Genomic DNA, 26621 nt, shown 5'->3' on the forward strand with positions numbered 1-26621 from the left:
AAGGGAATCCGTGAATTGCCAGAAAGATGGGAAAAAGTAGTAGTAAGCGATGGACAATATTTTGAATATTAAATTTGTAACCATTTTACGTCAATAAAGTTTGAAATTTCGAAAAAAAACCGCACGAACTTATTCATTGTCCATTATTATAAGTGTACATAATAAATACCGGCACTTTGTATGGCGTACGAGCACACAAACATTTCTTTTTCGTATTTATAGATACTTCTTTTACTGAATATTTTGCTTTTTGTCACGCCTGTTGGCAGCTATGAAAAATTGACTAACAAGAGTTATGAGATATTTGTTAGATACTGGATCGAGTTTTTTTTTTTGTTTTTTGTTTTTTTTTTTTTTTTGTTTTTTGTTTTGAAAGAAGTTTTACTAACTAAGGACCGTTTTCAGCACAAAAAGTCTATAGAAAAGAAATTGTCAAAATCAGTTATTCAGATGATTAAATACTGTGGTTTGAGCGGAAAAGGTTTTAAGTACATTAAAACCAGAAATGGATCGGTCGATCAAAATATCCGTGCAAAGTCAGAGAAACGGCACTACTGGCGCGTATCGAGGTTATGTTTAGGTAGTGGCATCTTTTGAAAGAACACACACCAAGTTTCGGCTAATGCGGTATTTTTCTTTGTGTTTGGTATTCGTTTAAATCGAAGAAATCAAGTGATTTTCATTTCAATTACAAGAACGCAACAACTCACGCCACTAAAAAATGTTTACCCCAAACGATTAAGCAGTTTTAATTTTTGTACGAACTTTTCAAACGACTCTCCAACAATAAAAGAAAAAAAGAGGAAGAAACTTCATTGCGAAAGAAAAGGTGGTCCTTCTATATTTAGCGGCATCATACAAGAAGTGGTTGAGAGTAAGTACAGGGTCCGGCACTCGGGGTATAATCAACTTCAGACCGCTCGCGCAGCTAATGCCCGTGTACGGGCCCTTGTGCAAAACATGGAACGGTTGGTTGCATCTGATACAGTATGTACGCCTCGGCTAACGGATGACTGGATCATGGACATCCCCATTGCTCACCTAGGAGTCGTGGAAAACATCAAGTTGCGAAAAATCACTGTGCAACTAGAGCCTTGTAATGGAAAGGCAGAATTTAGAATACAATTATCTTGAATATTGCAAGATTTACCTATTTTTCAGTCGAAATCGGTGTTATTCTGGAATCCGTCTAAGATGACTGTCAACCTAAGAAATTCGGTCAAATCTGGAGTTAACCAGAATAGTTATTGGAATTTTCCTACAGCCAAGTAGAAATTATTGTCCATATCCCGAAGCAAAAGTCGATCCACTGCTTGAGGGTTCACTACCTCCTCTCCACATGATAAGTCATAGGCCAAATACCCGAAATACATATTCGCGTTGTTTTAATATAATTTCATAGTTTTAATTAAAACTACTAATTCTTGTTAGCTCGTTTAATTTAACCACTCCAAAATTTTTGTCGTTTAGATTGCGATATTCGACAGGTTAACCAAACAGTTGATTTTCGTTTATCGATTATCGTTATGAAATGGGTTACCGAATAGCAATATCTTTAAAAATGTGGTTAAGGGAAGAAAACACCGCGAATATCGTTAAACTGTGTTAATGAATCGCATACCTGTAGTATGGATACTTAAGACAGCAGACACCGCCCAAATACTGAGATTGGAAAGAAAGGAATTACGAAATATATATATATGGTCCCTTGACGACGGAATATATGAATCAGATAAAATGACGAACTCGATAAAATACGATACGTTTCATCAAAAGCCTAAGATGGTTAGGGCAAACGTACAGAATGTAAAAATGTGAAAAATCGAGCTGCCAGTATAGCGTTTCATAGACAACCAATTGGACGGAGAGGTCCTGAGGAGGCAAAATAAACACTGGATTGAAGAGGTCACAGATGACCTGCGGAAAGTGCGTATCACACCCTCTAAAGACATAGTAGAGGATTGATCGAAGTCTGCTCAAGACTGTAATGGTAATGCTGATGATGTAATATTATGAAAAGTAACAAAAAGTCGAGAAAATGACTTTAAGTTCATGCGATCTTTCTATTTGCTTACTACCGATATGAAGGTTATACTATAAGCCAAATCCTCTGTTTATGTATTATATATATATTGTACAATCACTCACCCCTTATTTGTTACAGATACAAATTTTGTTGTAAAGTCACACCTCAGCTTAGATGATACAGTTAAAAGTACTGTTATTCCCGACGCAAGTTTTAACAAACGGCATTGTATTTTTACTATGTGAAAATTTGTAGAGTGATTCTGACATAAAACAATATTAAACAAGCGTCCATCAATTGTGTTTTTTTTTAATCAGACCGCGTACTTCGATAGAAAAGCGTGAGCTAGTTTTGGGGCATTTCAAAAAAGGAATGTTGTATCATAAAATAGCTGCAATTGTTCGTTTTAGTTTGTAGTTCGTCACTTTATTGAACGCCTTATGCACGAAAATCGTGTTGTAAGTTGGAAATTTGTAAGTTGGAAATTTGTAAGTTGGAAATTTGACCTTTATCGAAGAAACAATGAATAAATATTTTTATTTAAAACTTCTGCAAGAAATTTTGCAAATTGCAGACGACTTTCGCTTTTATCATGATTGTGACCCTAAGCAGAAGTCACAAATAATACAAACAGGGTTAATATATTATATAAATGTCCCCACATTGTTGAAACTCCAGCGCCATCACCAGATTTGAACGTCATCGAAAAGTTTTGGTTGGTTTTGAAGACAAATATAAGAAAATATGACATCCATAACAAATCTGATCTTCGAAAGGCGATACTTGGAGAGTGGAGCCAAAGGATTTTAAGTTTAGAGCGTAAATTTTATTCAATACAATCTATGTACTTCAATTCGGCTAGGCAAAAAGTGCGCAGGCGGCCGAAGCTATCGCGATAGTAACTGCATCCATATAAAAGACAAAAATAAATCAATTATGCTCGAAGATATCAAAGTTAATGGACATATGTACGTCCAGAATTAAAAAAAAATTGTTTTTTTAGTTTCTCGATATTTCGAAAGTATAGTATCTTAAGAATATACTGTAAAATTTCCATGCGGAAATTCCCAATATTCTAGCTTCTACAGCCCATTAATTAGGTAGCGAGCGGTCTGCGCGCTCCTGTACATCAAACTTAAACTCATTTATCTCGAAACGATCTCTTTTCCGGCACGGGCTGCATGATAACTCATATAGTTTTTAATATTTTTTGATGCGATTTTTTTTTTTTAATATTCGAAAGTGTTTTCTCTATAAATTTGATTTTTGATATTTTTATTAGAAAATTTTATAAACATATTAACGTGTGACATTTGTGACGTTAAATGCATACCTTTTTTAAATGCCGTAAATTGCAAAATTTTTTGAAATTCAAAAATCCGGCTCGACAGACTATAACTACAATCTTATTTAACAAGATTTTTTTTCTTTTTACAGATCCATCAACATTTCAAGGAGAAATGATGCAGACCGTAAAGCAAATTTTTTTTCATTGTACTTTGGGTCACGTGATTTTTTATATATATACTAATTTTTGTAAAGAAAAATTTAAATAAATTTTTTTGTAAAGTTGAAGTACTATTAAAAAATAAATACAATTTTTTTATATTTATTTCTATTGTTATCCCTTCTAAAAACAGTTGTCTTTTAGCGCATTTTTGGTGCTGCTGCACGTATTCAACCCCTTAAAGCTATTTGATATCCAGAAGCGTGCTCGTTACGATATTTTCTCCAAGTCTAATGATTTGATTTCAGTAGATATATTTTTTCGATATCTCAACCACACGGTTTGTTTATAAAAAAAAACAAATACGGTCAGTTTCCAAAAAACGACCCTTTACAAATTATGTACTTTGAAAACTACCAAACTTACCTCCACTTCGTGCGACGATTCTGGAACCAGGTCTTCACTTGTGCATCGGTCATCTTAAGGCCGCGCGCTAATGCCGCTCGTTCGGCGGACGCCAAATATTTCTGCTTATGAAAACGTTTCTCCAGTTCGGCCACTTGAATGCGTGTGAAGGAGGTTCGCGGCTTTTTCCGCTTTGGTGGTGTGCGATTTTGATATGGATGACCAATGCGACGGGTAATGGGAAAAGCAGCTGCAATAAAAATGCACATAAAAAGGAGTTCTTAATATTGCTTTGAACGCACGTAAGCGATTACTAAAACATAAAGGAGTAGATGCATATGCATTTGTGTGCATATATACAGGTATGTGTATGTATGTATTTACGAATTCAAGTGTATGGAAAGACAATTGTGAAGACTTTGTCATAAATGTTTAAGCGTTCATGATATGCCTACTGGCGGCGGCGACTAAAATAATCGTACAGAGAACGCAACTAATTTAATTGTAGGGTTCAAGTTTTCAAACAATTTGTAAGCAATAAATTTTGAGAGATAACAAGCAATTTCCGATATTTACTTCCGGGATGGTGTGCGTGCACCCATGTAGGTATGTGCGGTGTGTCAGCAAATGCACCTCGATGTACCTGTTCACAGACACTACTCATCTCCTAAAATGTGCCACAATGTAGTGTACCAATTATTCTGTGTATACCTGCTGTGAAATCAATTAGACACTTCAAAACGACCGCGCCTCTGGCTGTGAGCGTGCAACCAGTCTGCCGCTAATATTGCCTTGATCCTAATTGCTGTTGTTATCCTAAATTTGACTTATCAGTCATACTTAAAGTGTTTGGAGTGTGTTGTGTGTACTCAATGGAAGAGGTGAGTGTGTGTCATTGGCGTTCAGCTAAGCCCAACGACCTGTGCGTCCAATGCTTAGGCACGCACTTACTTATTTTCCTTTTTCATTCACAAAATTATTAAATTTTGTATACTCGTAAAATTTTTTTCCCGTAAAGCAGCGCAGACGCAAGCAATTAGGTTTTTTGCTTTTGATAGTAGTGAAATTGGTAAGAGAAAGACTGTCTTAGAGAAAGAAAATATTGAAACACCAAGAATTACGACAAAATTGCCGAATGTAATTTTTTTTAATAATGACATTAATTGTCCTTAGTAACCAGAAGAATGTGTTTCTATTCGAAATATTAGTGGATTGCTTATACGAAAAGAACCAAAGGCTTATACGAGCACTTATAAATAACACTCGTGGTCATATCAAAGGTGGGACTAAGATATAAATGGTGTCCGCTGGCAGATTTGGGTTTTAAATATAAAGTTTCTACTTAACAGCTGAGCGTAGGAGCTGACCGCGTTAGCTTCATTACTCGTGTGGGTTATTTAGTCACGATGTCACAGTGGGCGAGTGAACAACGTGCGTTCGCAATCAAAACGTATTTCATGTACAAGGTGAAGTCCAAAATAAACAAGACTGAGCTAAAATAGAAACGACAGGAGGTTTGTTCCAATAACTTCAAGTTTATTTATTCAAAATAGTCCCGTCTGACCTCTATACATTGTTTTGCGCGATCTTAAAGCTTTTTGAAAGAGTGTTTCAGGTTATTGACCGGAATCCGGAATGTACTTCAGGATGTCGGTACAAGCCTTTTGAATTGCCTCTATGGACGCAAAACGTTTCCCGTTTACCCAAGTCACAGGGAGCCATATCAGACGAATACGTTGAGCAATTGATGGTTTAAATGCGATTTCTAGTCAAAAATCATTTACAAGAGTGGATCGATGAGATGGTGCATTATCATGCAATAAGCGCCAGCTTCCTCCTTCGCGGTATTTAGGGCGAATTCGACGAATGCGATGCAACAAACGCTTCAAAACGCCAAGATAGAAAATTGCATTGACAGTTTGGCCCGTTGGCATGAACTTTTTGTGGTCAATCCCCTTGCAATTGTAAAAACAAATAAGCATCGACTTGATTTTTGACTTCTCCAAGCGCGGTTTTTGGGGTGGTGGCTCGTCTGGGGCCTTCCATTTGGCACTTTGACGTTTAGTTTCAGGTTCTTGTTGGAAGCACCACGTTTCATCACCAGTTACAATGTTGCAAAGGAAGTTCTCGTCTTTTCCTGCCTCTTTAATGAGGTCTTTCGAATGTTGAATTCTGAGCAATTTTTGGTCCTCAGTTAAGTTGTGCGAAATGAAACGCGCACAGACCTTTCATAAGCCCAAATGACCGTTTTACCTATTTCAAAACAAAATTTGAAATTAGCTCTTTTTTCGAAACTCATTTTCGTACCGATGCCACAAACATACTGACACTTTAGACGCAATAACTTCGCTTTCACTGAACCGAATGTCACCAAGCTTTCACTGGAAGCCAGCTAGGGATATAACTTCCACCGCACTAACTCATTAAAAAGATGGCACCATCAAAAACAGTTCTATGACGCCAGACTTGTTTATTTTGGACCTTGTAATTCCGCAAACCCTTGTTGGTTTATTACTTTTTTTTATTTCGGTGGCAATAATTGTGGTGAAAAATTTCGACTCACAGATGTACAGAACAATAGTCCGGCCAATACTAACATATGCCTGTGAAGTATGGTGCATGGCGAATTTAGTAAAGGAGTTACTCAAAGTAACTCCCTTTTGAAAGGAAAATACTGCGCGAAATCTTCGGTCCGAAGCGAAATGAGAGAGGCAAGTACATGCAGCGAAGCAACTCGTATTTGCTCAGCCCAATGAACTGGGAAGATATAGAAAAGTTCATTAAATCGCACAGGATAAGATGGTTGGGCACGTCTTAAAAATGGAAAGTACTCGCGTAAAAAGAAACCATTATGGGCTATACGCCGATAGCGGAGAGAAAAATGGGAAGACTGCGCAAAAAATAACTAGACTGCGTCGAAGGTGATCTGAAAACAATTGGAGTGAAAAACTGGCGGTCACTAGCAAACGATAGAGAAGCCTGGAAAATAATAGTGGAGGAAGCCAAAACCCACCTCAGGTTATAGCGCTGACTGATGATGATGAAAGGAGGATGGGTCCATGTGTAGAAGTCCACGCAAGTGGGGAAAGTTACTGATCGCCATTCACTTGGGAGTGGCCAGGACGATTCTTCTGCACATGGTTCAAGCAGCTCACAACGGCCGGGATTAGCCCACGTATCCTCTGGTTAGCTTCCGAACACCCGTTCGGGAGTGAGCTAACGTGAGAAGGCGAAACATTCCAGGATAGCTGGTTGTGCGTTGGGTTTGGGACTCGCCACTTAAAAATCCCCCCCCCAATGAAAACTTTAAAAAAGCCTCGGATGAGACCTCCCTATACTGATGACGACCCCTGCAAACGAACTAAGGATTATGATTTGAGGGCATGCACCTGGAATGTCCGGTCCCTTAATGGGGAAGGTGCCTCTGCCCGGCTGGTTGATGTCCTCGTGAGAGTAAAGGCTGACATCACTGCCATCCAAGAGATGCGATGGACGGGGTAAGGAAAGAGAACCATAGGACCTTGCGACGTCTACTATAGCTGCCATGTAAAGGAGCGCAAATTCGGTGTCGGATTTGTTGTGGGAGAGAGACTTCGTCGCCAAGTACTGTCGTTCACTCCGGTGGACGAGCGTCTCGCAACAATCCGCATCAAATCCCGCTTTTTTAACATATCGCTAATTTGCGCCCACGCCCCGATGGAAGAGAAGGACGATGCGACCAAAGATTCTTTCTATGAGCGCCTGGAACGTTCCTATGAGCGCTGCCCCCGCCACGACATAAAAATCGTGCTTGGCGACTTCAACGCCAGGGTGGGCAAGGAGGGAATTTTTGGTCCCACAGTCGGAAAATTCAGCCTGCACAACGAAACATCCGGTAACGGACAGAGGCTGATCGACTTCGCCGGGGCCCGAAACATGGTAGTCTGCAGCACCAGATTCCAGCATAAAAAGATACACCAAGCTACCTGGCTGTCCCCTGATCGAAAAACGCGAAACCAGATCGATCATGTTGTGATAGATGGAAGACACGCTTCTAGTGTATTAGATGTACGTACGATCCGAGGACCCAACATCGACTCGGATCACTACCTTGTTGCAGCCAAACTGCGCACGCGCCTCTGTGCAGCAAAAAACGTGCATCTACCTACGCAAAGAATGTTCGACATCGAAAAGCTGCAATCACAACAGACAGCCAGAAGATTCGCCACTCAACTCTCACTCCTGCTCTCAGAGAGTATTGCCCAACAAACCGGCATCCACGAACAATGGAGCAACATTTCTCGTTCTCTACGTACCGCCGCCGAAGAAGAAATCGGATTCCGGCGAGCCCGAAAAAACAATTGGTACGACGAGGAATGTCATGCTGTCGTCGAAAGAAAGGATGCCGCCTATAGAGCCACGCTGCGATCGGGCGCAATGCGAGCCATGTGGGATCGCTACAGAGAGCTGAAAAAGGAAGAGAGACGTATTATCCGAAAGAAGAAACGAGAGGCCGAACTACGTGAGTGCGAAGAGCTTGAGATGCTGGCCAACAGGAACAACGCCCGAAAATTCTACCAGAAAGTTCGGCGGCTTACAGAAGGTTTTAAGACCGGGGCGTTTTCCTGTAAGAACAAAGACGGCGAACTGGTGACTGACGTACAGAGCAATCTTAAATTATGGAGGGAACACTTCTCGAACCTATTAAACAGTGACAGCTGCGCATGTCACCGAGAAAGTGAAGATCCCGATACTCCAATCGTTGACGACGGAATTGTCGTTCCGCTACCCGATCATGACGAGGTGAGAATAGCGATAACGCGACTAAAGAACAACAAAGCCGCGGGCGCCGACGGACTGCCGGCTGAGCTATTCAAACATGGCGCGAGGAGCTGGTAAGGTGCATGCATCAGCTCCTATGCAAAATATGGTCGGATGAAAGCATGCCTGCCGATTGGAATTTAAGTGTGCTCTGCCCAATCCATAAGAAGGGCGATCCTGCAATTTGTGCCAATTACCGCGGGATTAGTCTTCTAAATATCGCCTATAAGGTTCTAGCGAGCGTATTGTGTGAAAGCCTGAAGCCCACCGTCAACCAACTGATTGGACCTTATCAGTGTGGCTTCAGACCTGGAAAGTCTACCATCGACCAAATATTCTCAATACGCCAAATCTTGGAAAAGACCCATGAAAGGAGAATCGACACACACCATCTTTTCGTCGACTTCAAAGCTGCATTCGACAGTACGGAAAGGAGTTACCTGTATGCCGCGATGTTTGAATTTGGTATCCCCGCAAAACTAATACGGCTATGTAAGATGACGTTGTTCAACACCAGCAGCGCCATCAGAATTGGAAAGGACCTCTCCGAGCCGTTTGATACCAAACGAGGTTTCAGACAGGGTGACTCCCTGTCGTGTGACTTCTTTAACCTGATGTTGGAGAGCATCGTACGAGCCGCAGAACTTAATAGCTCAGGCACAATTTTTTATAAGAGCGTACGATTGCTGGCGTATGCCGATGATATTGACATCATCGGCCTTAACAACCGCGCTGTTAGTTTTGCCTTCTCCAAACTGGATAAAGAGGCAAAGCGAATGGGTCTGGTGGTGAACGAGGACAAAACGAAGTACCTCCTGTCTTCAAACAAACAGTCGGCGCACTCGCGTATCGGCACCCACGTCACTGTTGACAGTTATAATTTCGAGGTTGTAAAAGACTTCGTATATTTAGGAACCAGCATTAACACCGATAACAATGTCAGCCTTGAAATCCAACGTAGAATCTCTCTTGCCAACAAGTGCTACTTTGGACTAAGTAGGCAATTGAGTAGTAAAGTCCTCTCTCGACGAACAAAACTAACACTCTACAAGACTCTCATCATGCCCGTCCTAACGTATGGCGCAGAAGCTTGGACGATGACAACATCCGATGAAGCGACGCTTGGAGTGTTCGAGAGAAAGATTTTGCGTAAGATTTTTGGACCTTTGCACGTTGGCAACAGCGAATATCGCAGACGATGGAACGATGAGCTGTATGAGCTTTACGACGACATAGACATAGCGCAGCGAATAAAGATCCAGCGGCTACGTTGTCTGGGTCATGTCGTCCGAATGGATACAAACGCTCCGGCTTTGAAAGTATTCGAGGCGGTACCAGCTGGTGGTAGCAGAGGAAGAGGGCGGCCTCCTCTGCGTTGGAAAGATCAGGTGGAGAAGGACTTGGCTTCACTTGGTGTGTCCAACTGGCGCCGGTTAGCACGAGAAAGAAACGACTGCCGCGCTTTGTTAAACTCGGCCAAAATCGCGTAAGCGGTTATAGCGCCAATTAAGAAGAAGAAGATGATGATGAAAATGAACTTCGACACTGATCCCGGCAGGCTAATACCCAAGGCGCATTCATTGAAGATGGTGGCACTAGACCAACAACAATGTTTTGTGCGTTTGATCAAAGCACAATACTAGCAAAGTTGAAAACAAAGAATGAATTCGCCTTGTTTCATTCTGGGCTGACAGCCACATGGGCACGGCGAAAGAAAAAAAATAAGTCAGATGGTTTACCGATATCACCTTTAATAGATTCACCTTGGCTAACACCCCTATAGTTTTCGGGCTTCTTTTTGTCGCCCTTTTTAAAGACTGAAATTGTTATACTAAGTATCCATTGAGTCGGTGTTTTTAGTATTTGAATTTGTATTTCATTGTAAGCACATATCGACCTTTTTATAACTGTAAAAATACTATCCTCCAATCCTAGCACTGACTTCGCTACATTAAGAGGCCTTTGATACTTTTTCCATTATTTTTATTGCCTAGGCGCCATTATTTATGTTTTGTTCCAAAAATTGAAAAAGAACCAAACAAAAATATTTTTAGATTTTATGGCTTTAGAGTGTGCGTTAATTCATCACCAATTTTTTTTTTTGGCTGTTTATAAAATAAAGCTCGTGATCAAGTGTTAAACTGACAAATCGCATTCCTTATGAATGTTTCTCCATCGCCCATAAAAACAGACAAATGTATATGCGAGTACAAGCCGTATGCCCAACTAATATTTTATACTCAGCCGAAAGAAAATGTTGAATAATTCCACAATTTTTACGTTGTTTATGTTTCAACATTCGATCGTAAATTTGTGAGAAATCAATAGGCAGAGAACTTACCGCCAATCGAAAATTCACACGTACGCATGCATCAATTCATGTATTATATAATACGTACATACATACACACTCGTATTCTCACATTCATATATCTTTACAGTTGGAGCTGATTGCGTTGTAACCGCACGCTGACTCGTTGTTGGCTGCTTTGGCAATATTTTGGTAATATCAATTGCAGTAAAAGCCATTTATCGCACCGCATACGCTACACATCATAAGCACATGATTTGCCATGTATTCGCACACACAAATTTACGTATATTTCGTGCATGTGCGTGAATGTATGCATACGAAGCCAGAACTGGCGCCAACCCCTATTGACGATGTGTAGTTTGTCGACTTTATGGCAGCTACGACCAGCAATGAAAAGGGGTTCAACCTGGGGGTAGGCTTTTAAATCCAACGTAAACCACGAAAGCATAATTTTATAGTTAGGCTCCCATTTAAAATAACGCATTATGTATTCGTATATGTACCAACACACGTTTGTTTGTATGTGTGTATTTATCTACATGCACACGCCATTCGCGCAAGACGAAATGGGGGCGATTGAATTCGAATATTTCTGACTCATACTGAAAATTCGTTTTCCTTCCTAGTACTTAAACGGTTATATGCCTCTTGAGAGGACGCTCAAGAGTATTAGCCCGTTGGTGGGCGGCCTACTAGTCAAAACCATTCACACTCTTGCACCAGCTCTGCGGATTTACATAAGCACATATTTATTTATTATTTTTCACACAAGAGCTCTTGCATAATCCAAAGGGGATATGAATTTTATGATATTAGCCAAGTGCTTGAGTGCTTTTTGTATATCGAGTTAAATTCTTGCTTTTTCTTTGCTGCATGCAATTTTTCTCATTTTTCTTGTGTACCTACCGACACTGGAATATGGCCAAAGCACAAGACGAATAATGCGAAAAGCTTTTAATATGCATTATTTATTCGGGAACCGTCGTCGTGAAAGGACGAATGAGGACGGTGTGGCATTCATCTAAGATGCATTGGGAAGGATACGACGACCTTTCAAAATTTTAATACACTCCGTAGTAAGTAGTTGAACTTGATTTAGATAAATTGAAAAATAGCAACGAAATGATTTTTGTGGTTAAACAGCAGTAACAGCGGCAGAGAAAATGACAAAAATGGCAAAAGCAATCAAATCCTTTCAAGGATAAGAAACTTGCTAAGAAATTGAGTGGTGGAAAAGTTTTCTTCAAATTTAAATAGTGCATACATGCACATACATACATACATACAATATATATGTACAAGTATGCGGTCCTACTTTTATGAAAGTACTTAAGAAAATTGCTTGCTTAAAAATGTATGCCGTGCAGATGAAAGTTATTTATATACCATAAGGCAGGGGTACTTATCGTATTGAGAACGTTTGGTAATAAATTATAATTAAAAACAAAAAAAAAAAACAACAAAGAGGTCAATGAAGGTTTTTGAATATCTTGAATTCATAATATATATCTATATTGATGGAAATAAATACAAAGAAATGGTTAGGCATAGTTTATTAGGGTGACCTTACTACTTAAGTAAGTAGTTGAGCACGCAAGGCTACAATCGTGGTACGCTGCTTGCTTACGTGTATTATAATGAGACTGCTACCACAGAAATGCAAATTATAGCGCTTATGCCATTGCAGGCCTATCGAAGCTTCCCATTTAAATCAATCATCTGGACACTCAAAGCTCCCAGCACCTAAACGCATCCCCTTCTTCAGTGAAAGATTATAGAAATATAGAAACAGAGCTCAAATTGCTTGTATGAGGAACTTCATATAACAAATAGTTTCATTTTCAATTCCAAATTGGAGCTCTCTCCTCGAAGCGTTGATAGAAAAAGCCACTAGAGCCATGTGGGGTTGTCGAAGCCTTTACAAAGTGAAGTCCAAAATAAACAAGATTGGTGTCATAAAAAGTTTTTAATGGCGCCATCTTTCTAATGAGTTTTTTTTTTTTTTTTTGTTTTTTTTTTTGTCGGGACAACTAGCAAGTGCAGCACTCAGACATTAATTGATTCCATTGTAATACACTTGGATTCCCTTTTAATTTTCTTTAAATCTACCCGATCTCCGAAGAAATCTGAGTAGATCTTGTGGTGCCAAGGAGCCAAGATGGTCGCTTCTTAACACATCAGTGCCAAAGACCTCAAACCTGATTCGGGCGAAGGCGGGGCAGACGCACAGGAAGTGGTCCGCCGTCTCATCCTCCTCTTCACAAGCTGGGCAGAGTACACTGTCTGAGATGCCAACCTTTCCATGTGCTTTGCCCACAGAAAGTGGCCCGTCATCAGTCCAACCAGCCGTCTGCACTCCCCTCTGCTTAATGACAGAAGGGTTTGCGACAGTCGATCGGACATGCCAGGTAACATCAGTTTTGTCCATCTGCAGCCTCTCTCAGCCTGCCAAGCTCGCTTGTAGGTAGTAGTTACCCATTTGCTAACCGTGGCCGTGATGGCCGCAGAGGGGAGTGGCAAAGCGGGCTCTGGGCCAAAGAAGTTGGCTTCAGAGCCCATCTTAGCTAAGGAGTCAGAGGTCTCGTTACCCGCGATACCCACGTGTCCCGGGACCCATGTTAGCATCAGGCTATTATGTCTGCCGACATAGTTCAGCCTGGATTTACAGGACTTCACTACCCCTGATGTGGTTTGAGGGCTGTCTAAGGCCATAAGCGCTGCTTGGCTGTCGCTGCAGACACATATAGATCTGCCTCTCCATCGTTTTTCCACAACAAAGCTCATCGTTTCTTGAACTGCATACACCTCCGCTTGAAACACAGATGCATGCATTCCAAGTGCAAGCAAAGTGCAGTTTTGTCCCGCTGGATTCCACGTAGACCCCAGAGCCGGAGCCATGCTCGGTCCTGGAGCCATCCGTAAAAATGCGAAAACAGTGTTTGCCGTGCTCATTTTCTGAGTCTCCCCACAACTGAGCCTCTGGTAGCACTACACTGTATCTCTTTTCAAGTACGACTCTTGATGGCATTGAGTCAAAGGAGCATGGAGAGAATCGTTGGATCGATGTCCATGCCTTCTCTGTGTTCCAATGCCGGACAAGGGCCGTACCAGTTCCCACTGTGTTTCAGTCTGCAGATGGCCTTCAAGGCCTCTCCTCGGATGAAAGCATCAAGTGGTGGTAAACCAATCAGAGCATCTAGTGCCGGGCCTGAAGTAGTCGGAAAAGCTCCGGTGCAACAGATGGCCACAGTGCGTTGTAGTCTCGATAAGGTCCTCCTGACTCCCACTAGGGATAGTCTACTCATCCAGACCACTGATGCCTAGGTGATAATGGGTCTTATCATAGCCGTGTACATCCATAGGACCTTGCTAGGAGAGAGACCACACGTTTTCCCAAAGACACCTTTGCACTGCCAGAAAGCTGTCAGCGCTTTGGATGCCTTTGTCTCAACGTGTGATTTCCATAGGAGCTTACTATCGAGGATTACTCCAAGATATTTAATTTCCTTGGATAGCTGGATTGTGACTCCTTTTAGCTTTGGCAGAACGAGTCCGTCAAGCTTCCTCCTTCTGGTAAAGAGGACAATACCAGTCTTGGCGGGATTTGCCGACAGCCCGTTCGCACAGCACCATGTGTCAATCTGATCCAGAGTTTTCTGCACTTTCCTGCAGATGTTCATAAGCGAAGAGCCTGTTACCAAACAAGCAACATCGTCCGCATATGCTTGTGCGTAGACTCCCGAATCGTTTAAGGTGGTGAGTAGAGGATCGATTACCATGCACCAGAGTAATGGAGACAGTACACCGCCTTGGGGGCAGCCTCTGTTAACCCCAGATGACACCAGCAGATCTTCCTCTGCTCGCACCGAAACGATTCTTTGGGCCAGCATCGAACGAATCCAATTTACTAGCACCCGGTCTACGCCGTGCCTACAAGCAGAGTTACACATAATATCAAAAGTGGCATTATCAAACGCCCCCTCTATGTCTAAAAAGATACCCATAGCGTAGTCCCTTCTGTCGATGGCCAGCTCTACCCTAGCAACAAGGTTTTGCAGTGCCGACTCGCAGGATTTTCCACTCTGATAGGCATGCTGAAATAGAGGCAGAGGGTGAGCCTTCAGCGACTTCTGTCGTATGCGCAGTTCCACCAGTCGTTCGAGACTTTTCAGCATGAAAGAGGTCATGCTGATTGATCTAAAGCTTTTGGGGCTGGTGTAGTCGTCTTTTCCAACCTTTGGGATGAAAGCGACCCTCACCATCCTCCAAGAGCGTGGTATGTAAGCCAGTGCCAGGCATGCCGAGAAGATTTTCTTCAGGGCTGCTGTCACGAACTCTGCACCCTCCTTCAGCATGGCAGGAAATATGCCATCTGGTCCGGGCGACTTGTAGTCGCCAAAAGATTTGATGGCAAATCGAATGGCGGCCTCATTCACCACAGATCTGGCAACAAACCAGTCATGCCGAGAAGGTGTAGCAGCTCTGACAACTGCCTCTATCAATAAGGGCTGTTGCCGGCTGATGCTTATCTGATTACCAGGAAAGTGAGACTCCATCAGCAAGCTGAGTGTCTCACTTTTCCGCTCCGTGAAGGAGCCATCAGATTTCCTGAGTGACCCCAGCTTTGCCGTTGGGTCGCTTTTCAGGATCCTAACCAATTTCGCCGTGTCACTCAGAGATTCAATACCGCTGCAGAATTCCCTAAATGAGGCTATTTTCGATTCCCGAATAAGCCTCTTGTAGTTCTTCTGAACATCAAGGTATCGCTCCCAGTCCTCTGATGAGTTAGTGCGTTGGAAGTTATATCCCTAGCTGACACAGGTCGTTCTGTCCGATTTGAATTGGATTGATACAGTTACCGAAACTATTGCAAGTTCTAAGTAATTGAAAGGTAAAGGCTATCTTTTTTCTTGGCATCGCTTCCCCGGCTCGGAGCTAATTATGAGCTTGCTGGGAAAATCATATTTCCCGATATGACACTTGTCCAGCTTGAAAGCTATTTAGAAAAACATAATTGCTTAACGTAGAGTAGTCAATCTATCCTCAGATATTGCAGTGGATTGTGCAATAGAGGTTTCCTAGACTTACATTTTTCTTTAGAAGTCATACCTTAAGCAGTCAACAGAGAGTGCTTCAGAGCGATTATTGGTATAGTTTACTTAAGCGGCGATTATGTGGTGCATAGTGCCAAAGTTAAGATTTCCACTTATTTCTACTGTTTGCGTTTTGCCTCAATTGAATCCAGGTGAGATCGTTGCGAGCTATTTTGTAACGCAGGCAGCGTGGCCCGGATCCTCTTAGTCTACCCCTGAGCGATGGTAACTGATGGTAACTGATTTTTGTGGGAGTAGAATGGCACCACTTACCAATCGCGTCAATAAGAATTGAAATTTTGCTCGCTAAACTCGAAACTAATAATTTGTGCACTTAATTTTTTTTTAGTGTTTTTAAACAAACCATAACTCCATAACTCCATAACAAACACATAAACTACAAAAAAATAATGTCAATCACTTATTTTCTTAATTTTTGTATTTAAAATATTTTCACAATCTATACGTAAAAATAACTCAAAAAGCCAAGGTGCAGCCATCGCTGTTGTGCCACTGACCACTTCCGAGCTGTTACTCAATTATTGTTGGCGACCATCCCATTGCGGCTCTAAATATGCATACAGTCCTATCGTTAAACGGTTCAGAAACGGCTTAAGGCAGCCATAAATCATCGAAGCGTAAGGACAGATGAGGCCAGGCCACTAAATGTTGCCACCATCGTTGAGCTGTTGAGCTAATGCGGGGCAACGACTGGAAGAAGTCAATTTAGTGAAAAAGCCAAGGCGCCACCTTATCAGTGGAGACAAAGAGCACAACAAGCGACAACGTAAATTTCCGATAAAAGTGTAAGAATTAATAAGCACAACGAGACGGCGAGAAGCACAAAGCGAACGCATGGCATAAGAAAGGAAAAAGAAGCGGTTGAAAAGATATAAAATTGAATATTTTTGTTATAAAAATGTATCGAATGTACATATATCTGTATGAATGTACAACAAGTTTGTATGTATGTATGTGGGCAAATGTGGAATTAGCGCATAAAATTTGAGGAGAAGATGGGAAGCAAGTAATAAAAAGGTGCAGGCGGAAATGGTTGCGAGAAGGTATCAACACTACCGCCATCCAATGACTACCAGTCAGTGTTTTAGTAATTAATAAAATTAAAAGCTTAACAGAGACATGTCAGCAGACATACATACATATATACACAGTCGTATATGCAAACACTTTGCGTACATTCTGTGCGCGCAAAACTCCCCGCTTGCGCGCATGCGTAGTTGTGCATAATTTCCATGGATAAAACGAACGCGCCGACCGACGACAGCTAGACGCGCAGCTTGCGGAAAGCAGTAATGAGAAGTGTGTCTGCCGATCGAAGCGCCACGGGCAGGGTGTAAGGGTGGCCAGAGAACAAGACACTGACAGTGTTATATCCGTTGCACAACGGGCTTCGATTTCAAAGTGGTTTTGGCGGCTGCGACCGCCCAACGCGTAATTAATTCCTTCTACTCGAAATTAAAAAGTCATGTAAACCACCTCATTAAAATAACGAAAAGTCCAATAGTCAGTCAAAAGCCACTGACAGCGGTCAGTGCTAAAATCGAATAGTTTCGGTCGGGCCTTTTAAAGAGAGCCAGGGCAATGAAACGCTGCGGTGGACACAACTTAGCCAAACAGTGTTGTCTGCAAATCGTCCGTCGGTGACACGAACTCAAATTGATCTGCTAAGTGGAGGGCCAAATGAGCAAAATGTGGCGGCATTTTGAGTGTTCTGACATTGCGCTTTGTTTTTATACCCTACGAATGAGTTCTATGTTTTTGTACATCTGAAAGTTTTTTGTAACTCCCAGTAATAGGCGTAACATATTGAGGTCAATTTCTATTCAACTATTTTTTGTCGACTACGTTCTTAGTAGACTCGGATTCTACATAAAATTATATTGTAAAAAGTCTGTTAGAGCCTTTTAATTTTTAATTTTTAATTTAGAGCCTTCCCAATTTTGAGAGAAGCTACACTTGTGCTTCCTCCTCAGAATGTACAACGTAGTGGTTCTGCCAATTCTAACGTACAGATGCCTGGTTTGGTGGGAAGCTCTGCAGAAGGGCTGTACTATCACTAAACCGAGGAGGATACAAATGGCTGCTTGTATTGGCATCACCGGATCGTGTAGAATTTGCCCCAGTGCTGCCCTAAATGTCCTTTTGCACTTACTTCCCATCGACTTTCACGTAGTTTCCATCGCTGCTCAAAGGGCAATCAGGTTAAAGGAGGCAATCTCTCAACGACACGGTAGTATTTTTGGGGCAGTTATCACCGTGTTTCTCTGAAGCTCGTACAGATCTCTCTATTCGCAAACTGGAGTTTGAGGGTCGTGCCAGGGCAATCTTTCAAGTAGGCACGATTAGAACGAGGAGAAAATCTGTTCCGAGGCTGTTACCTCTTTCTTCAATAACGGCTCCAAGATGGAATCGAGAGTCGGAGCAGTGGTTTCTCTAAATCTGCCAATTTATCTATTTTCTTAAAACTTAGAAATACTAGTGTTTATCAGGCAGAAGTCTTTGCAATCCTTCAGGTATGCAAAATGCTCAGGGAGCGCGGGAGCGAGGGAGATATTAACATTTTCTCCGATAGTCAAACCGCGATAAAGGCTCTCATGACGCCATGGTGCAGAACGAAATTAGTAAACTTCTGTAAGCAGAAGATCAAATCTCTTGGGGTGCAGGTAACATTTCTCTGATCTGGGTTTCAGGACATAGGAACATAGAGGGAAACGAAATTGCTGATGAGCTTATCAAGAAGGGGTCGACTGAATTGGTTTCAGAGATCTACTACCTGGTCATCGGCATCACCCTGACAGTTTTTAAAGGGGAATTGCTCAACTCATTTCTCAGAAAAGGGCTGAACAAATGGAGCGCCATTTTTTCGTGGACTATTTCCAAAACCCTTTGACCTCAGTAAAATAGACGCAAGACGCAGAGAGTTCGGCGAATTTCACGGCATTCAATTTCCAAACTCGTAACTGTGTTTACTGGTCATTGGACGCACTCGCACGGGGAGAGGCTAGATTTCTTATTTAACCCCCATTGCAGAAGCTTCGGAGACCTTTCAGAGTATGAGACTGTTGAGCACTTTCTCTGGAAATGTTCGGGTTTAGCAACTAGACAATTAAGGTTACTGGATGTTCCTTTGCTCGACAGCCTGGGGCAATGCGCCAACTTAAATCCCATCAATCTTCTGCATTACCTCAACAGCTTTAGCTGGCTGTAGATATCTGCCTGTTGGAGTTCTCATAATGGTATCAGAATGGTGTTTTTGTGCTGCTTGAGGAGTGCCGGTGTGGCACTTGAACCATTTCACCTACCTACTTACGTGGGATCCGGATCTGCTAGGAACTAATGGACTATGAATAAGTTCGTGCGGTTTTACAACAGATGGCGTAACTTGATTATTATTCCATTGATCCACATTTCCAAACATTCATTGGAGAGCTACTGTCGTAAGGCACAAACGTCAGTATAAGTTTTTTATTTGAAGCGTAAACAACAATATTTTTACCACACTTGAAAATGTCGAATTTCGTGCCAAATAATGTGTTTTTGCGGGGAATTCTTCTTCATTATTTTAATATGAAGAAAAAAGCAGCCGAAAGTCATCGTATCTTGGTGGAAGTTTATGGTGAGCATGCTCTATCTGAGCGAACGTGCCAGAAGTGGTTTGCACGCTTTAAAAGTGGTGATTTTGGCTTGGAAGACGAAGAACGCGAGGGTGCGCCGCCAAAGTTCATGGATACCGAATTGGAGGAATTGCTCGATCAAGATCCGGCTCAAACGCAAGAAGAGGTTGCAAAAACTTTGGGAGTTGATCAATCAACCATTTCCAAACGTTTAAAAGCCATGGGAATGATCCGAAAGGTAGGCCATTGGGTGCCGTATGAATTGAAGCCAAGAGACGTTGAACGCCGTTTTATGGCATGCGAACAACTGCTTCAACGGCACAAAAGAAAGGGTTTTTTGCATCGAATTGTGACTGGCGATGAAAAGTGGGTCCATTACGACAATCCAAAACGTCGGGCAACGTATGGATACCCTGGCCATGCTTCAACATCGACGTCGGCGCAGAATATTCATGGCCTGAAGGTTATGCTGTGTATCTGGTGGGACCAGCTGGGTGTTGTGTATTATGAGCTACTGAAACCGAATGAAACGATTACGGGGGATGTCTACCGACGACAATTGATGCGTTTGAGCCGAGCACTGCGAGAAAAACGGCCGCAATACGCCGATAGACACGACAAAGTTATTTTGCAACATGACAATGCTCGGCCACATGTTGCACAAGTGGTCAAAACATACTTAGAAACGCTCAAATGGGATGTCCTACCCCACCCGCCGTATAGTCCAGACCTTGCGCCATCCGATTACTATCTCTTCCGATCGATGCAACATGGCCTGGCTGACCAGCACTTCCGTAATTACGATGAAGTCAAAAAATGGATCGATTCGTGGATTGCGGCAAAACCGACCGAATTTTTCACAAAGGGAATCCGTGAATTGCCAGAAAGATGGGGAAAAGTAGTAGTAAGCGATGGACAATATTTTGAATATTAAATTTGTAACCATTTTACGTCAATAAAGTTTCAAATTTCGAAAAAAACCGCACGAACTTATTCATAGTCCTATTATATGGAAAAAAATTTACCCGCTCTAATATTAAATCGCACTATCACTAAAAATTATCCATCTACTGTTTGTAAAAAAAATAGGGCCGAGGTGTTTGAAACTTAACCTCTCAAAAGAGGCCAAATGAAGAGTATTTGATAAGATGGTTCCACGCCAATATCCTAGAGACAGCTATCGCAGAATAGAGACGAGGTTATATGCAGTCAAAGTACATGGATTTCGAGTGGACAGTGGCCGACTGAGGCTCCCACTTAGAACATTTTTCATTTCACTTCGATGCACCGGTGGTCAGAAGAATTTTAACACTTTGTATTTTAGCATTCTCACCCCGCACACGCTCTAGCTGACTCCAGGGCCATCCACCCAAGAGCAAACCGCAAATGACCAAGAAAACCTTCACTTAAACACTCTCCAACAGCCAAGCGACTGCTTCTGTGGTAGCTGATTTCTCTATATGGAAAACACTGCAGTGATTTTTAAACCTATAGATCAGTGATCCTGGAAAGGTCCCTGTAGAATACTCCCCCCTCCTTCAACCACCACCCGTAAACAGGTTCATTTTGCCCAGATTCCCAGGCTTTGAAGTAAGTCGAAGATAAAGATCGGTGGAGCGAAATTTATTCATTCTATAGATCTAAAGCTCTAGATAGTGCCGAGCCTTACCTTATTTTGGAATCGTTCGAAAATTATATTATATTATATTTATACTTATAATATTCAGTGGGTGCCATCAAAGTGCTAAATTTTATGAGAAGCAATTCATTGAATCTTCCACCGTATGCTTGCTGTGAAAGCTCGTATTTGTTTAGTAACTACTGAGTGCATGCCTTGGGTATAAATGTTCCATAATACGCAAACTGAGCTACTTATTTCCTTTATGCACTATTATAGATATTCCATGATGCGTAAACGCAAATGAATTATCTCCCCACATAGCCCGGAAATATTACATGTACATCGATCTGTACGTTCATCCACACCAGTATTGGGGAAACATCGTCTAGGAAACCCTGTTTTAGACTTATTTAGCATCAACAATACTGCTGCTGTTTAATCACCTTTTGGTGTCCACATTGCGTGATTATGGCCGACAGTTACGATGCCACCAATGTTTGTATGTTACGCACGCATACATACATATGCATGTACAGACATTTGCATACAGGAAAGCACACAGATGGTTCCGCACGACCCTGCAGGTAAAAATGATCTAGTGAAACAAATTTCTAGTTTAAAACTAATACGATTTAGTCATTGTGGACCATTTCGCTACTCGTTGAGGTTCTCAGAGTTTAGGGGTCGTTTTTTCAGTGCTATTTTAATATCGATCAGCGCTGTTTTGCATGCTAATGATGTCTTCTTTTCTCGAAAAAATGTCATCTCGTTATATGGAAATTGTTATGTATAAAATGTTGCATATTTTACATGAGAAAAAAGCATGAAAATTCCACACTTCTTCTAAAAGTTTTCACGCAGCCACTTTGAAGAACTTGCGCTCACAAGTAAATTAAAATTAGCTGGTTAACCCTTTTATATAGGGTGAGAATTCTGCACATTTGCCTGACATAATGCAACAGTTGGAAAAAAGAATGCGCAACCCGACAAATATGCTGTGAACAGAACAGGAAAATTTGACAGACTTTGGTCCTCGTTCGAGTCGGGCTAAAAGAGAAAGTGTGTTTTTAAATATCGGGTGTTTTTCTTAGCTGGCAAACTGTGCTGATATTTCTGTTCAGTCATCCCGAACCGTTTAAGGCCAAATTGTGAAAATATACTTTGAAAAAAAAAGAAAATCTGTTCGCGAAGTTCATAAGCACTACGATCCACTCTTAAGACTGATTTTTTGACTAGAAACCGCATTTTAATCATCAATTATTCACCGTATTCGTCTGACATGGCTCCCTGTGACTTCTACCTATTCGGAAAATTGCATTTGGCCATGAAAAGAAAACGTTTTGCGTCTGTAGAGGCCATCCAAAAGGCTTGTACCGAAATCCTGAAGGACATTCCGGATTCTGGTCAATGACCCGAAACACTCTTTCGAAAAGCTTTTAGATCGCGCAAAACAGTTTATAGAGGTCAGACGGGACTATTATGAATAAATGAACTTGAAGTTATTGGAACAAACCTCCTGTCGTTTCTATTTTAGCTCAGTCTTGTTTCTTTTGGACTTCCCCTTGTATAACGCGTAGCCACGGCGGCACAACGCCGGATATCAGATTAAAAAATAAATGCCATGAAATTATCTAGCAGATTATAATACAATTATTAAGCGTTTAAAACAAAGCACCCGTGTAAACAAAGTATCAAATTTTAATTTTCATTAAAAGTGAATTACTAAATTTATGAATAATGAATTGCAAAAAAAAAAAGACTGGAAGTGTCGAACCTGGGACCTCCTGATTGATTTGCCAATGCCTTACCCTCTCAACTATTGGGACAGCAGCAGCAGTGTGAGCTAGATATTTATTTCATTAACAGCATTAACACCGATAACAATGTCAGCCTTGAAATCCAACGTAGAATCTCTCTTGCCAACAAGTGCTACTTTGAACTAAGTAGGCAAATGTAAAGTAAGTAGTAAAGTCCTTTCTCGACGAAGAAAACTAACACTCTACAAGACTCTCATCTTGCCCGTTCTAACGTACGGCTCAGAAGCTTGGACGATGACAACATCCGATGAAGGGACGCTTGGAGTGTTTGAGAGAAAGATTCTAAGTAAGAATTTTGGACCTTTGCACGTTGACAACGGCGAATATCGCAAGCGAAGGAACAATGAGCTGTATGAGCTTTACGACGACATAGACAAAGCGCAGCGAATAAAGATCCAGCGGCTTCGTTGGCTAGGTCATGTCGTCCGAATGGATACAAACGTTTCGGCTTTGAAAGTATTCGATGCGGTACCATCTGATGGTAGCAGAGGAAGAGGAAGGCCTAATCTGCGTTTGAAAGATCAGGTGGAGAAGGACTTGGCTTCAGTTTGTGTGTCCAATTGGCGCGGGTTAGCATGAGAAAGAAACGACTGGCGCACTTTGTTAAACTCGGCCAAAATCGCGTAAGCGGTTATCGCGCCAATTAAGAAGATGAAGAAGAAGGTGGATATTATTACTCAATGGTTAGGTTTCATGCCGTTTTAGAGCTATCGAAAAGGTGCAGAGCTGTTTACATGGAAAAGAGAATGAGAGCGAACTAGTCTTGATGCTAAATTCACTACAAGCGAACCAGTTTAGTACCAGTGAGTTTCTCTGCAGGGAAGCTGTTTTACGCTTACAAATGAAGCACAGAATGTAAACAAATTAGCAAAGCCAAGTTCGTAGCGATCCACGCTCAAACATTGCTGTGGACGGAAACGAAATCGGATATTCTTGGAAATGAATACTTAACGCGCCCAATCATCGTTTGCATCATCCGTATTTAAATTCATTGCACAACAGAGGCAACTGCCTGAAGTACCACTGCCAGAAGAGCAACAAGCTCGGGAGTGGGTCGGCAAGTATGGTACTTCTGGGCGGCGAACTCATCGTCGTTGCTGCTCAATGGGTGATGATAGTGCAGTTGAGAACGTTTGAAGGCGAACATGTTTTTATACTTTAGCAATGGAAATTTACAACTGCAAACAACAACAAAAACAAACGGATGAAAGCAGATCGCGCCTGTTTCAAAGGCGCGTAAGTAAAATAACAAGGGCAACCGTAAAAACAGTAGCCACAATGATAATCACGGAGGGCCAAGTGAGCGCTTGCTTTTATATGTAGCAGCTGAGGCGGTGTGACACGCTGCCACCATTTAGTATCGATTGCAATCCAACACACCGCCTCCTATGTGTACGTGCAACTGTAACATACACACATCCTTTTTGGAAACACTTGCCACGTTTATTGTTGTTGCGATCGCTTCACTCTTTTTGTAGCATACAATTTTTCGCTGTCGCTACTTCAAATTTCAACACTCCTCCTCGTATATGGTAAGTAAGATCAATGTGGCACGCATCCTTAAAGTGTGCGTGCCACATAGCAATCATGTTATTGCTGCTGCATTAGCTCACCGGCACACATTCTTATGTGTGTATGTATGTACGTGCGCATTTAGTTGTTGGCTCCATTCTTGGATGTTATTGTTGTTAACGATGAAGGCGGCAATGTGTTGGCGTGGAGGCTGCTGCTGCTCCTGATGTTTTTGTAGTTGCTGCTCAACACAGTAGCCACTTCACATTTTTTTTAGATTTTTTTATTAACTTTATATTATTATTATTATTGCGCTGGCGGTGATTGGCGTTGTTATTTGTTAATGTCTGTTTTGTTGATCTTTTTGTTGCTGTAATGCCACACGTTACCTACGAATTTTTCACTTTCTGCGATGGCACATAGTTATCTGGCAAAACTGATATATGCGTAGAGAATTGATGCATTGCTACTGCATGCTTTGTGCTCAACATTCATAAGTATGTATGCACGTATGTATGTATGTATCCCACATATGTGACTGTGACTGTGCATTGGCAATAAAATGCATTAGTGCAGTCAGTCTTTTGATTGAGCTGGTTTTGTTTGTTTTTAACAGAAACTCTCTGATGGCTTGAATTCAACAATTTCTAGCCTCTCTTCTGCAGCGTACGCCATTGTGGTTTTGTAATGAGATAATTGAATGAAATTCATTTGTCAAATTCCAGTTGGTGGTCCTCGGGGAAAAAGCTCTTACGACAAAGTACTGATAAAACAGAAATTCATTTGAGCCAATGAACATTCCTTCATTCCTTGAGCAAAGCCTGCTAGTGGTTTACGACGACAGGTTTACAGCAATCATATTTTAAATGTGCTACGAGTGGAGGTGGTGGTGAAGGAAGAGTACCCAGATTTCCACCAACACTTTAATGCCAATTTAATGAATGAATATTAGGGTGCATTGAATTATATTACAGACAAAATCTAAGCAGCGGGTGCAGAACACCCTGTAGGTTCTCAAAATATAAAATCTGCATTAATTTGCTTAGCACGACAACTACTGGTGAACATTTGTAACTTCAGCTTAAGTCGATTCATCGGCTGTAAATTCTATATAAGGAAGAAATTGAAGATAAAGATGGGCAATATGCAAATTGTTGATTCTATTGATTTAAAACTCTCAATAGTGGCGAATGGTTTTTGGCAAACAATTGATTACTATAGAGAGTTTTGAGAAGTTCAGACTAATGATAAAATGAGGAATAACTAAAAGGGCAGTTGGATCTGTACGAGCAGATAAGCGGGTTATTAAATATTCTTAGTTTTCTGTTAAGCAAATTTTCACGTTCAATGCAGATTCACGGCATATAAAATAACACAAGTTTTTCTTTGACTATTTTTTAGGCAAAATCTGGCGTGATAGGATTGTGGTGCCTCTATTTGTACAGGATGTCCGGTGGAAGAATTAGGTATTCAATTCCCTACGCTGAGACTTCCAAAAACTTTTGTGCATGAAATGTGGGGGAAAGATCTTTGAATTCACCCCCCTCAAATCGTGTAAGCGTCTAAGCCTTACTTGTAAGATTTTGTTTGGTAAACACAATCTTCTGGAGTGATGAAACTCAATTTCATTTAAGGTGAAGTTAAAATAAGCAAAATTGTCATTATTGGTCACCTAGCGGAAAGAATTCGCTATTAAAATATCAACAGCCATTTCTCAGTCCCAAAGTGACGGTTTGGTCAAGTAGTGTAATAATTGAACCATATTTGTTTTTAAATCGTTGAGGGCAAGCAATTTCTGTGGGCGCTGTCTTTTAGCGGCGCATACTGAACGATTATTTTCTGCCAGCAGTGAGAGAACATCCTTCCTTCAGTGCATAAACATGATTTCAGCAAAATGGCGCCATCTCGCCTGCGGCAGAGAGACCAATGCGATATTGCATGATTTCTTCCT

At 41.5% G+C, this 26621-nt stretch overlaps 1 protein-coding gene across 1 annotated transcript in view; it reads right to left on the bottom strand.

Annotated features, from left to right (window-relative positions):
- The window catches only part of LOC128855384 (T-cell leukemia homeobox protein 3), an 81450-nt gene that overhangs the window by 36819 nt on the left and 18010 nt on the right, over positions 1–26621 (bottom strand). The window contains exon 3 of the mRNA XM_054090244.1: positions 3900–4128. Coding sequence (XP_053946219.1) covers positions 3900–4128 — 229 coding nt within the window. The remainder of the gene's footprint in view (positions 1–3899; positions 4129–26621) is intronic.

This window comes from Anastrepha ludens, chromosome 2 (genome assembly GCF_028408465.1).
Source record: "Anastrepha ludens isolate Willacy chromosome 2, idAnaLude1.1, whole genome shotgun sequence".
Taxonomy (NCBI): domain Eukaryota; kingdom Metazoa; phylum Arthropoda; class Insecta; order Diptera; family Tephritidae; genus Anastrepha; species Anastrepha ludens.